The 14,734-nt window shown below is 42.0% G+C and overlaps 1 protein-coding gene across 8 annotated transcripts in view; it reads left to right on the top strand.

The window, feature by feature from the left end:
- The window catches only part of TULP4 (TUB like protein 4), a 265,339-nt gene that overhangs the window by 206,794 nt on the left and 43,811 nt on the right, over window positions 1-14,734 (top strand). For all 8 annotated transcript variants that reach the window (XR_010599732.1, XR_010599733.1, XM_065588891.1 and 5 more), the window contains 2 exons: window positions 752-886; window positions 10,315-10,481. Coding sequence is in view for 6 of the 8 variants with exons in the window: in XM_065588891.1 (XP_065444963.1) it covers window positions 752-886; window positions 10,315-10,481 (302 nt within the window). In the remaining 2 variants the exon portion in view is untranslated. The remainder of the gene's footprint in view (window positions 1-751; window positions 887-10,314; window positions 10,482-14,734) is intronic.

Raw genomic sequence — 14,734 nt, forward strand, 5'->3', positions numbered from 1 at the left:
TTAATGAAGATATTGAACAAAACCGGCCCCAGGACCGACCCTTTGCTCATATCTCCCATGCATATAGGCATAGGCATCAAGATATATTTGGACTCTGGTCAGAGGGTACACTAGTTAGCGCTTAACATTGAAAGCACTGTAATCCGTAAGGGGCTAGTTACTATACTCAGATGCACTTATGATGTTCCTGGTGTTATCAGCAGAATTCCCCAATGTGATAAAATGTATCAAGCAAATAATTGTAAGTATTATATGTATAGTACTTTATAGATGTGCTGTGGTAAAAATGTCTAGTACCTAGTCTCAGTAACTTTTTGGTAACACTGACTACCCAGTACTTTCAAACTCCAGCTGAAATGAATGACGCCATCAGGGAGGGTGGAGTGGTTGTGGAGAGAGAGAGAGAGGCGTAGGCCTGAAATGGAATAACAATAGAGTTTCAGGCAAGGAATATTAGAATACCATAGAGAAGTGGAAAATTTGCTTTCAGTTTCTTGTGATCACACTCTAGAGCTATTGTCCTTCGGATGGGGAGGGTACAGGTCAGAGGTTGGTTTCATAGTGTCAGTGAGGCAGACTAACTAGCCAAGTGTGTTTTGCCTTTGCTCATGTCCATGGGGAAAAAATAACCAGGCAGAATTCAAGTCTCAGAACTGGTCACTGTGACAGTAGGCTGGACTGAAATGTGCTTTTACCTGGATTTATTCGCATTTGATAGCTCCTGTTTTGCTCAACAATCTTGTTTTCGCAGATGGTCCAGCTGCATATCCGGTCCCGGTGCAGAACACCAAACCACTACTCACTGTCAGCTTCACATCAGGAGACATTAGTTTAATGAACAACTATGATGACTTGTCTCCTACTATCATCCGCTCAGGGTTGAAAGGTACAAAAGAGAGACATCCTCTCCCCTCACATACACAGTTTTTCTTCTGATGTTTTAATTTATTTATTGTCTATATGGTTGTGTTTAGTGTCTTGCCTCTTATAGCCTGGTACCTGCTACAGTGATTCTCATTGTCAGTAGTGACACCTACTGATATAAAAGCAAAGCACAGCTATTAGACTTCTTGCTTTTGAAATAAGTTGATTTTATATTTTTAACAGGCATTTCTGATATTAAAACCTAATTAAACAGTTTGCTTTCCTCCAGGCTAATGCCATAATGGTCCTGTCTATATGTGGTTGTTTATGAATGCCCAGGTAACTTAGTTTTCTTTGTATCCTAAATTCATTATGGGATCAGTCATTCTTGTAGCAGCCAAATGTAAGTTATAGCTGGTAGAGTTATTGAGTACTAGGTAGAAATATTAAGATACAAGTCATTGTGAGAAAAGGAAAACTCCAGTGATTAGTTATAATACCTTAGACAGCTAAATATTTACCAAGTTCTGTTTGTCTATGTGCGCATGCACACCTCCTTGCAGAGTAAGACACTGTCATCAAACTGCCGCCCCAACTGGGAGTGGTGTCTTGTTGTGTTTTGGTAGGCATATGCCTGCCACAGATTCCCCTTTCAAACGCCCCAGAAATAGTCCACAGAGTCTTTCTGCAGATAAATAGGCCTTGTGGGGTCAGTTTTATTACAAATGTCCCATGCATATTAATCATAACAAAAGCCCTATTACCTAGTCCAGATTTCCCCAGCACAGTCTGAACAGTGTAACATACAACCCTAAGGTCCCTCACTGTGCTCTACTTCTGGTGCAGCCCTCTCCAGTCCTCATACTAGGACAGCTGGGAATCATTAGGAAAGGGACAGATAATAGTAAGAAAATACCTCTGTATAAATCCACGGTATACCCACACCCTGAATACTGTGTGCAGCTCTGGTCGCCCCATCTCAAAAAAGACATTGGAATTGGAAAAGGTACAGAAAAGGGCAACAGAAATGATTAGGGGCATGGAACAGCTTCTATATGAGGGGAGAATAAGAAGACTGGGTCTTTTCAGCTTGGAAAAAAGACATAAAGGGGGATATGATAGAAGTCTATAAAATCATGATTAGTGTGGAGGAAGTAAATAAGGAAGGGTTATATACTCCTTCTCATAACACAAGAACTAGGGGTCACCAAATGACATTAATAGACAGCAGGTATAAAACGAACAAAAGGAAGTACTTCACGCAATGCACAGCCAACATGTGGAATTCTTTGCCAGAGAATGTTGTGAAGGCCAAGACTATAACGGGGTTCAAAAAAGAACTGGCTAAGTTCATGGGGTATAGGTCCATGAATGGCTATTGGCCAGGATGAGCAGGGATGCAAAACCATGCTCTAAAGTGTCCCTAGCCTCTGTTTGCCAGAAGCTGGGAATGGGCGACAGGGGATGGATCACTTGATGATTACTTTGTTCTGTTCATTCCCTCTGAAGCACCTGGCATTGGCCACTGTCTGAAGATACTGGGCTAGATGGACCATTGGTCTGACCCAGTATGGCCGATCTTATGTTCTTATCCCTTCCAGCTGGAGTGCCACCCCGCTCTTCCCAACAGAAACCCCCACAGCCTCTCTGCTGGGAGCATCCTTGCCAGGGGAGCATGCCTCATTCCCCGGCCCTCTCAGTTTCTCTGGGTCTAGCTCTCTGGCCCTGGAGATGTCAGCCAGTTAGCTTCTCTGTGGCTGCCCAGCCGTCAGTCCTCTCCGGCCCTTGTCTTCAGCCCTCTGACTTAGAGCCAGCAGGCAACGCTCTTCCCTGCTTCTGCCTTCAGCCCTCCGGCTCTAGCACTCTGGCTTGGGGACACCATCCAGCAAACCCATCTTAATGCTCTCCTGCCTTCAGCCTCCCCCCAGGTCCCAAACATACAGTCTCCTAGCCAATTCCTCCCTCTTCAGCTTTCCCCAGAGACTTCTTCCAATCTCCCACCTCTCCTGACTGACTCTCACAAGGACTCTCTTCCTCATTGAATCTCCTCTGACTGACCCCGGCAGCCCTTACCTGCCCTTCCTGACTGAACCAGTCTGCTCTGGCACCCGGGGAGCTGGACCTATTTCATTTACTGGGGCCAGCTTCCCTGTGACAGGCCCCAATTCAACAAAGTACTTAAGCACATCCTTAAAATTAAGTATGTGACTAAGTCCCATTGATTTCAATGGGACTTAAAACAAATGCAAAACTGCTGTGCTGAATCGGGTCCTAAGACCCTTCTCAGGGTGGGTAAGAGAGGCAGAATCTGGCCTTGAAGATAGTGCATTGCAGTAGGAGTCTGGAGATTTGGGCTCTGTTCTTGGCTCTGCTGCTGGGTGACCTTGGGCAAGCCACTTCAGCTCTCTGTACCTCAGTTTCCCCATCTGTAAAATGGGGATAATGATACTGATCTCCTTTTATAAAGCACTTAGATGAGAAACAATATATAAGAGCGGCATGTTGTTATAATCATAGATAGGCAAAAGTGCATTTTCAGTCAGAACTAAAAAGAATTGAAGAAATGAATTTATTGATCTCCTGATATTTACAATATCCACACAAACAAAAGCTACAACTTCATCCTTAACAGCTCTATTTTAGGAATTAACGTAAAACAAAATATTTACACAAAATGCACTATGGTCATTTCACCCTTTGCCATTTTCTATGCATATATGTAACACACACCATGTACAATTATTGTTCTAGTTATACTATATGTACTATTGTTACAATAGTGGGCTGAAATCTTCAGTGCTTGAGCTCAGACCATGGAGGAGGGGGTTAGGGGCTGAGTTTGCTGGAGGAAAGTGAAATCATTTGAGTAAATTTGGGGGACTTTTTATTAGGATTTTTTTAAATTATGCACTTTCCCAATGTTTCAATCAGACATTTTGCACGTGGTTAACTCAAATCAAACATTTCTGATTTTCCAGATCTAAGAATAAATTCAAGCCTGAATGCAACATGAAGTTCATTTCTTAAGGATTTGCCAATTGTTTAACATCATAATATTTTTCCAGATTCAAATGATTTTCTTTAAACATGGTTTGATATTTCAAGTCCCACTGAGCCAGGGCTGAGTATTCAAGATTCAGATTATATAAAGAATAGCTAGGTTTAGGTCGCCACTATTAACAATGATCTTTTAGGAGCTCCCCATGTAGGGTGACTTTTATCAGAGTAGATCCAGATACAATGATCCTGGAAGCCCCCCTAGTAAAGCCTGGTAGCTCTGCAGAGAAAAGCGCCCTCAGTCCAGGAAATCTTTGGCATATAGGCTTCTGATCAAGGAAGTTGTTAGCTTTGGTGAGTTCAACAAGACAAACAGCCTCAGGTTTCATTTTTTCTTTTATTTCCACCAATATTATGTCTTTAAAAGTCTGGAAAAATACATATTAAAAAACTAGTGGTATCTCAGCATTAATCTTGAATTATCAAAAACTTCAAAGTCTGGAGGTTACAGTAGTTGAAATTGGTCCTCCAAGATTAACTCAGCCACCTTTCATACTGGTTATAACTTTTAGCCTGGTTTTTTTTTTTTAATATAACCTTTAGTATACTATTGTTGGTTTGTTAGTCCCGTGTATAATAAAAAAGAACGTGAGTTTAATGCTGCTGTAGTGTAGGGGCCCTACATTTTGGAATTTCCTGTCTTTTGAGCATTAGCTATTTCAGCCCTAACATTGCATTAAATATAGGTTTTTGTGTAGAATTATACTACTACTTTCTGGGGGCAGATCCTTAGCCACACCATGGTAGTTTTTGCACAGTTGGTGTAAAGCTGCCCTAAAACCAGCTTAGTCATCTTTGGGAAGATCCACCCTGCATAGGGGATCCTTGGGTGACATGGAGGTTCCTATGCTGCCTACCCTCATGCCCTCTCCAGCTCAAGGGGTTCAGTCAGGGAAATGGTGTCATGGTGGGAGGAACCACTATGATCTGGGAATCCCGAGGCTCCCAGAATGGCTCCTTAATGCCATAGGGAGCTGGGACAGTTTAGAGCTGCTTTCTGGTCTAATGTCCACCAGGGGACTGGCCCAGCACTCAGTCAAGGATCAAGAGGCACAAGCCGTACCCCGTTCCGTTTCCAGAGCTGTGCTTAGCCCAGTGCTGCCATAGCCCGGGGTCTGGGCCTTTGTCTGTCTCTCTTCTCCCACTACCCTTTACTAGATGGAATATCAGACCTGCTGAAGTATGTATGATCCTGTAACCTCCCCACCTCAAGGGCTAAATGCTAGTGTGCAAGCTATAGTACCAGCATCTTTCTTGTGAGCCTGATTGTGTGATTGATTTCAGCTGGAATGGAGGATGCTTAGCACCTTTTAGGGTCAGGCTAAGGAGAGGCAATGGGGGAGGTAGCGAGAGAGAAAGAGGTCATATCACCATTTTGTGGCTTGAGCCTACCTATGATCTGCTGTATACCTGTAGGTATTTCAGGGGTTGCTGCTGTAAGTCTATTCATATTTCCCATGTTTTTTCCTCTTGTCAAGAGAGTTGTCATGCATCTTTGTAACTTTTGGTGGTTATCATCCCATGCTAAGAATGTGGGAGAACTTGAGAAAAACACACACAGTTTCTCTGTGCTCTCTAGCCACAGAGGGCACTACTAGACGTGCCTCATATTAACTGGATAGTCTTCAGTATTGCATGTGAACTCTCGTCTATGGGTCTGTGTTTGAAATATGCAAATATTGCTCTGTGGACCCTGCAGCAGGCTCCTCCGTCTGTATAGACTGCTGAAGGCTGCTCTATGTATTTTCTAAACAGGCCTCTGTGAAAATATCACACCCAAAGCAACATCAACATATTTTTGCTGTTATATCAGCTTTGCTTTAGGTGTAAAAAAATTCTGTCAGTCACTTTGCCAGGAACATTCATATTATGTTGCATTAGGAAAAAAGCTGCTTTCACTGTGGGAAGAAAATTTGCTTTTCCCCAAACTCAAATTCCTCTTTCCATCCACCAAAGACTCATGGAAATTCTAACAGACCTGAGGCAAGTTAAATATAAAAAGCAACAGAGGGTCCTGTGGCACCTTTAAGATTAACAGAAGTATTGGAGCATAAGCTTTCGTGGGTGAATGCCCACTTCATCAGACGCAAGACATTCACCCATGAAAGCTTATGCTCCAATACTTCTGTTAGTCTTAAAGGTGCCACAGGACCCTCTGTTGCTTTTTACAGATTCAGACTAACACGGCTACCCCTCTGATACAAGTTAAATATAGACTCATAGACTTTAAGGCTAGAAGGGATCATCATTATCATCGAGTCTGATCTCCTACCCATTGCAGGCTGCAGAACCTCACCCACCCACTCCTGTAATAGACCCGTCCTGAGCCGTTCAACAGTCTCCTTTAATCCTTACATTTTACCTTTTAATTTATGCTCTAGATGCAAGCTGTGTCTCTGCCCACACTTAACCCAACTCTCTGTTACAGTGAGTTGCTTTTCTTTCAGGCCTCAATTGTCTCCTGTGGGCACGGCCCAGAATAAGAGTTTATGTGGAGTAAAGTCCCAGAAGGAATGCTACTACACCTCCTCATGGGAGGCAGCTTACTATCCCTCATGTGGCAGGCCAGTTCTGGTGGCTTTTATCATCACCAGGAAAGCTAAACTAACAAGACACATTAAATATAGTCTTTACCAGGATCACTCTGCTTGTGATCCTTCCACTTCTTCCCCCCCACACATACACCTCCCATCCGTCTCGGTCTGTTAAAACATTAAGCTCCTTGGGGCAGGGACTGTCTCTTCTGCATTTGAGAAGTGCCAGGCCCATTCTGTGTGAGACCACAAACTAAATAATAATGATATAAACTGTAACTGTAATTATTCAAAGGCCAGATGTTCTAAACCCAGAAATCTACATAAGCCACACTAATGTCCGTGTTTTTTTCTTGAAATGAGGACAAGAAAGAGGCCAAAAAATATTAGAAATGAGATCCTCACCTCTACTCTGGCCTCTTTGCACCAGGTAAAAGAGGGGGAGCAGCATAAATGGGCTGTAAAAGTCCCAGTTGCTGCCAGGGAAGATTTACCTGGTGCAGGAGCTAAGGAAGATAGCGGTGAGGCTGATATTCAAGGACACCCCCCGAAGTCCTGACATAGGGATATGTTGTGTGTGTGTTTGGGGGGAAGGGGGCCTATGGGTGGAAGAGGAACATATTAGGGGTAGGGCTGCAGCACACAGCGTTGTGCAGATTCCAGAGAGGCTGCCATCACTTAGACTTCAAAGTCTAAGTTATGCTGGGAGCCACTCCAGCTTCTGGAGCAGGCCAGGATCAAGAGGGCACAAAGGTGGCTTAAATCCACCATAATCCCCCTCCTCCTATTAGGTTGAGAGTTCAACATCTCACCTAGGACTTTTGCCCAAAAGAGGTTGTTCTGTTCTCTTGGGTAAACCTAGAATTAGGCAGGTTATTAGAAATGGGGTTGGTCTGTCTGTCCCATTGATTTCTAATATGCCTGTCATAATATCCTAGAAAGAGAATTAAATCCCACTGTAGAAACATTTTCAGGGAGAGAATATCGAGAAACATCATGTGTGCTAGTCTATGAAAAAATCCACTTGAGAAACAAACATCCTGCCTCTGATATGTTCAGAAGCATAGTCCCAGTGAGAAATATCATCAGAAAGGAAACAGTTGCAGTAATACAAAACCATATTAAAATTGCACATAGAAGTCCCTGAAAATGACAAGTTGCCAACTTAAAACAATTCTGAGATCCTTTCTGCCAACTCTCATTTCTCTTCTGTGTCTTCATTTGAAGACCGCTTCTTGCCCATAAATGTCTTCAAAAGTTCTTAAAGAAATAAAGTGGGTGAAGTAATATCTTTTATTGGCTCAGTGTCTGTTACCTAACAGGTAATGATCAAGTGATCTTTCTCCCGCCATCCATCACCACCCTCTGACAAACAGAGGCTAGGGACACCATTCCTTACCCATCCTGGCTAATAGCCATTAATGGATTTAACCTCCATGAATTTATCCAGTTCTCTTTTAAACCCTGTTACAGTCCTAGCCTTCACAACCTCCTCAGGCAAGGAGTTCCACAAGTTGACTGTGCGCTGTGTGAAGAACTTCCTTTTATTTATTTTAAACCTGCTGCCCATTAATTTTATTTGGTGGCCCCTAGTTCTTATGGGAACAAGTAAATAACTTTTCCTTATTCACTTATTTCCTTACTCACCTTATTTCACATCACTCATGATTTTATATACCTCTATCATATCCCCCCTTAGTCTCCTCTTTTCCAAGCTGAAAAGTCCTAGTCTCTTTAATCTCTCCTCATATGGGACCTGTTCCAAACCCCTAATCATTTTAGTTGCCCTTCTCTGAACCTTTTCTAGTGCCAGTATATCTTTTTTGAGACGAGGGGACCACATCTGTACGCAGTATTCAAGATGTGGGCGTACCATGGATTTATATAAGGGCAATAAGATATTCTCCAACTTATTCTCTATCCCCTTTTTAACATACTTCAAGGAATCATTCATGGAATAGTGGCCCATTAACACTGCTCCACTCATGGAAGGGGAGGAGGGGAGCAGGAATAGGGGGTTAGTGGGTTATAGATTGTTGTAATAAAGCCATAAATCTAGTGTGTCTGTTCAGTCCATGATTTTTAATGTCTAGCAGAGTTATTAATTTAAGTTCCCAGACTCATCTTTTGAAGGTGTTGTGGAGGTTTCCTATGAAGATGAGGACTGAGAGGTCAGATATAAAGTGATCGCTTTGTGAAAAGTGTTCACCCATAGGTGATGTGGTGTTTTTGTCTTTGATTATTGTTCTGTGAGAGTTCATTCGAGAGTGCAGCGATTGTCTGGTTTTACCCACATAGTTGTTGTTGGGGCATTTAGTGCACTGGATGAGGTACAGCACATGTTGGGGAGTTGTTTGAAGGGCCAACCTCTCCGAGCTCATCAGAAGCAAGCTCCCCACAGACAAGCACACATCAACTCACAGTGGCACCAGACCCTGCCAGAACAGCAGATGCAAAATCTGCAAACATATTTCTACTGCTATGATGATCAATACCCTCCACAACACACTTTTCAAGATTGATGGGTCCTACACATGCCTATCACATGTTGTGTACCTCATCCAGTACACTAAGTACCCCAGTGACAACCATGTGTGTGATATGAGACTATCACTGCACTGTCAAATGAACTCTCACAGAAAAATAATAAAAGACAAAAACACCATATCTCCTGTGGGTGAACACTTGTCACAAAGCGATCACTCTATATCTGACCTCTCAGTCCTCATCTTCATAGGAAACCTGCACAACACCTTCAAAAGATGAGTCTGGGAACTTAAATTAATAACTCTGCTAGACATTAAAAATAATGAACTGGATTTATGGCTTATTACAATAATCTGTAACCCACTAACCACCGCCCATGGCTTTTTTCCCCCTCCTTTATGACTGGAGAGGTGTTAATGGGCCACTTCACCCTGAATGACCCCTTGAAACAATCTGTTCCACCTTGTGTTTAGCTGTGACACTCTGAGTACATTTCTCAGACCTGAAGAAGAGCTCTGTGTAAGCTCAAAGGCTTGTTTCTCTCACCAACGGAAATTGATCCAATAAAAGATTTTACCTCACCCACCTTGTCTCTTTAATATCCTGGGACCACCACAGCTACAACAACACTGTATTCAAAAGGTTCTTGGCAGATTGAACATCCCTGACAGAGCACAGAGTTTGTCTGGCCTGCCTTCCGTCTCAGGTTTAAAGGTAAAACTATCTACAGGCCTGTTCTGTATTCCTTGCACACACATAACTGCCATTGACCTTGAAGGCAGAAACACAAAATATTATTCCTGTGCTCTTGCTGAAGTAGATAGGGGGCTGGAGGATGTCAGGGACAGAAATCAGCATCCCAAAATGAAGGCCTGGGCAGATGTCTGTAGGAGAGGGATCCCTATCGATCAAAAGAGATTAGCTGTGTGTGTATTGATTTGTATAGTGTATATAACATCTATAATACATTATTTTGCTCCTTGCTGATACTTACATCCAAAATGTAGGCCCTGATATACATTGTAGACTCTTCGCAAAGGTAAAGAAGGCAATATATTTTTTACACACCTGTTATATTTTATTAAAGATAGAGCGGATAACATTTAAAAAGTGCATTAAGTGACATATTAGCCTAAGTTTCATTGAAAGTCAGTGGGACTTATGCCTCTAAGATCTAAGTTTTTAAAGGTGTTTAGGTATTGCTCTATTAAGTGTTGCAGCACCTAACTGACCTTGGAGTCTAATTCCTATTGACTTTCAGTGAAAGTTGGGCTCCTAAGTAACTTTTGATAATGGGACTTGCTACCCATATTGGTTGTGATTATTGGTAACGGTGTCCTACCCCACAGATGTCTTATCTTTGTGATTTCAGATGTAGTGGTGCAGTGGTGTACACAGGGAGACCTGTTGGCTGTAGCAGGCATGGAAAAGCAAAGTCCGCTAGCTGACCTTGGTAGCAGTTCCATTCTGAAAAGTGCGCTCGTCAAGTTCTACAATGTCCGTGGGGAACATATCTATACGCTGGAGACTCCTGTGCAGGTAAGGAATGTTTTTGAAGTTAGCCCTGGTATTAATGCCAGAGCTTCAATAATTTTTCCACCTACATTATCCCAATAATATAGGCACACATTACTGAAGTGCTCAACTGAATGTGTTTAACGAGTTCTAAGTTTTTGGAACTCCTAGATTCTGAATTGCAGGAACGTATCATATAATTAATTATTATTATTATGAGTATTATGGTCAGGCCTTGAGGCTCCAACTGAGATCAGGACTTCATTATGTGAGGCACTGTACAGACACCTAGTGAGAGACAGTTGCACCAAAGACTTTACAGTCTAGACAAGACAGACAAAAGGATGAGAGATGAGGAACTAAAGAGCAGAGAGACTAAGGCCCAGATTGTTAAAGATATTTAGGCATTGCTGTGGCCAGTGTTGCAATGCCTAACTGATTTAGGAGCTTAAACCTCATTTTCAAAAAGGATTTATGCATTTGGGAACCAAAATTCTAGTGACAGTTAATGGGATTTTGGTTCTTAAGTGCCTGAATCCTTTTTGAAAATGAGATTTAAGCTCCTAAATCAGTCAGGTGTTGCAATACTGAGCACAGCACCACCTAAATACCTTTAACACCCTGTGTCTAAGTGCCTTACCCAAAGTCACACTGGAAATCTGTGGCAGAACCAGGAATTGAACTCATATCTCCTGAGTCTAAATCCAGAATCGTAACCACAAGACTGTCCTCCCTGTCTATTATCTCCTTACATATACAGGACAATTCTATCTTAGTGTAGGGGTAGGACAACCTGATAGAACAGGAGGTCCTACGATGTATAAATCTTTTATTACTTTTATGGGCACGGATGGTATTATGGGTAAAACACAGAATTCTGAGTATGGAGGGCTTATTTCTTTTCCCAGATTCACCACAGACTTCCCATGAGACCTTTGACAAGTCACTTAATCTCTCTGGGTGAACTTCAGCAAAAGACTTATATGCCACTTAAGTCCACAAAATAAGACTTAAGTGGTGCATATGTTTTCTGCTGGCTCTCTGAACAGGAATGAATTTCACCCTATGCCTTGGTTCACTGTCTATAAAATGAGGACAACACCTCTTTCATTCTTCTCCGTGGTGTTGTGAGGCTTAATTAATGTTTAAGTGCTCTGAAATCCGCAAGCGATGGAATGTTCCATAGATATACATTATTATTATTATTATTGTTGTTGTTTGTTGTTTACTTTGTTTATTCTGCAATACCAGGAAATGAAGTGGGTACAAAATGCTGAGTTAAGGACTTCATAGCAAGCTAACTCCTGAATTTCCACATTTGTATTTATTTATCTCTCAAGGGTAGCATACAGTAATTAATTACATACATTTTAGTTTGGATTTAATTCTTCTGTAATTATGTTTATTTATAATAATATGCTCTGCATCCAAGCTTGGGTGCAAAATATTAGGGACCCAAATGTGTATATAGGCATCTAAGTGATGATTCAGCTGCCGAAGGGATTGTCTACACATACAGTTTGTACCACTTTAACTATATCGGTATAGTTAAAACAATACAACCCCCACCACCACCCAGGTGGATGCAGTTATGCCAGTATAAGGACTTGTCGACATGGGGACACTTAGGAAAATTAATCTGAATTACCTAAAGGTGTGAATTTAAAGTGGATTAGTTAGATTGCTTTAAACCCCAGTGTGGATATCTCATTCAGAATTAAAGTGGCCTTAATTCAGTTTAGCTTCCAAATAGAATAAAGCAAATTAAGGACACTTTAATTCTGAATAAGGTGTCCACACATGGTTTTAATGTGCTTTAACTAAAACACTTTAAATGCACACCTTTAGTTAATTCAGATGAATTTTCCTCAGTGTCAGTGTGTAGACAAGCCCCAAAAGTGCTTATACCAGTATAACTATTTTGGTTATAGCAGTATAATTCCCCAGATAGGAAGCAGAATAAACTACATCAGTACAAGATATCTTTTTACTGGTATAACTGTGTCCACACAATGGACCATACTGATATAACTATTTCAGTAAAAAAAAATCACATCCTAACCAAAATAATTATACTCGTACAAACACTGAGTGTAGACCAGGCCTAAGATTAGGGCCTGATTTTCATCTCACATTGGTTTGTGTAATTCTGTTGACTTCAGTTAAATTAATTTGTAATTTACACTGGTGAAATTGAGAGGAGGGGTGCCTAAACAAGGTACTTCGGATCTCTTTCTCCTGTCCTTTGTCCATTTACATTGTATGTGTCCACACGTTTGAACACTGGGCCTAATAATATTACCATCTAAGTCCAGGATTGGCAACTGGAAAGTACTAGAGGGCCACAAAATCCACTAAAATCCTTTGGCTGTTGGGGGAGTGTTGGGTCCTGCCCCCAGGGGAGGGATAACTTGGGTGGGAGGGTGTCCTGTTCCTGGGTGGTGGGAGGCCCCAGGCGGGCAGGGTTAGAGAGCGAGCCCACCCTGCACTCACCCCACAGCAGTAGCTCTGGTCCTACAGTGCTGGACCCAGCTCCCTCCTCCAGCCCATTGGATCTCACCACAGGGTATGTGATGCGTGCATATGTGCAGGCCAGCCTTCCCCCACCCCCCGTGATGCCCCACCCTGCCACGCCCCCTTCTTAGCCCTGGTGCTGCCAGACCTCCTGCCCTAAGCTGAGGCAGTGGCAGACCAAATAAAATGATCTGGTTGACCAGATGAAGCCCCCATCCCTGATCTAAGTAGCAGTGTACTAGAATTTGTAGATCATTTGGATTACTGACAAAATCAGCTAGAACTTGTTATTGCACAAAAAGATTGTTAGTGACGTTTGTTATTCTACATGGCTGCTCCAAAGATACATGTAGTGGACAGACTGAGTCCACGGTCCCAGTAATTTGTCTTATGAACACCAGCCGCAGTAAAATCAATACTGGAGAAAAAATCTGCTGGAGAATGGCAGTCAGTGCTGTGATGGGATTTTATAAAATTGACCATTGGCAATTGACAGGGAATGAGTGGGAAGAGGAGAGTTTGTCACATCTCAAACCCTGCTATGAAAGCAGTTTCCTCTAGAACAGGCAGTGTATGAATGGGATGGTGCATTTATTTAATATCAGCACAGTTCCTGATTTAATTAATGGCAAGAAAGTTAAGCAGCACTGAACATTGCAGAGATCAGATTACTGGTGCAAAATTGATTTAATGTGAGGCGCTCCTGGTTCGTATGTCTGATAAAGCAGTTACCTGGTGTCTTCACTGTAAAATACATTAAACTGTTATTGTTTATGCTGTTTGTATATTCTGGATGTTTTGGTGGGGATTAAGTGATAATTTATTGGGTAGTTTATAAAAATAACTCCGTGAAAGCTGCTGTAGAATTTATATTCAGTTTAGTTAGATCATACATTACTTGGTGTAAAGCCACAGCTAGCCACAGAGTAGGAATAAGAACCTCAGAACTGTTCACTTTGGTTTACTCCTGATGATGATGATGATCATTGTCACAGTTTCCCTTGAGAACAAACTGTGCTTTATGTCCCCATCTTCTCCTCCTGCTTTGGTACAATTTGGTGTCTAACATCTGGTTATCAACTCTTAATCCCTGACCATCAATGAGTGATTATATTGTTCATAAATGGATAACCTAGTTTTCTGGCTACGATCTCTGAATATAAATAACATCATAAGCAAGGGGATCATGCTCGGTTAGAAGCATTCAATCCAGCCTAAGATTTATATGAAAAATAATTCACAGTTGGGAGAGTATAGACATCAAGGTGTAACAGCCTTTGGCATATTGCCCTGTCAGTGGCATTAACCCAACACCCATAGTTTCCCTTAACATCACAAAATGGCATATACAAAAAACCTGGATAGACTGAACAACAGTGGCAGGCCTTGAACCAGTATTGGAATTTACCTTGTGAGGCACCATGTACTCTCAGCTCCTGTTGAACTCACTGAGAGTTGAGGGTGTTCATCACCCCACGCTACTGAGAACCATTATTGGAACCATACCCTATGCACTGTTATCTGAATAAAAACTCAAAGATCTGTAATGTTGGGGTATCAACTGCACTTGCGGTTTCAGTGCTTGTTTATACAAAGAATATATTTTAAAGCAGGGGTTCTCAAACTGGGGGTGAGGACCCCTCAGGGGGTTGTGTGATTATTACATGGGGGGGTCACGAGCGGTCAACCTCCACCCCAAATCCTGCTTTGCCTCTAGCATTTATAATGGTGCTAAATATATTTAAAAGTGTTTTTAATTTATA

The sequence above is a fragment of the Chrysemys picta genome, chromosome 3, assembly GCF_011386835.1.
Source record: "Chrysemys picta bellii isolate R12L10 chromosome 3, ASM1138683v2, whole genome shotgun sequence".
In the NCBI taxonomy this organism is placed as follows: Eukaryota; Metazoa; Chordata; order Testudines; family Emydidae; genus Chrysemys; species Chrysemys picta.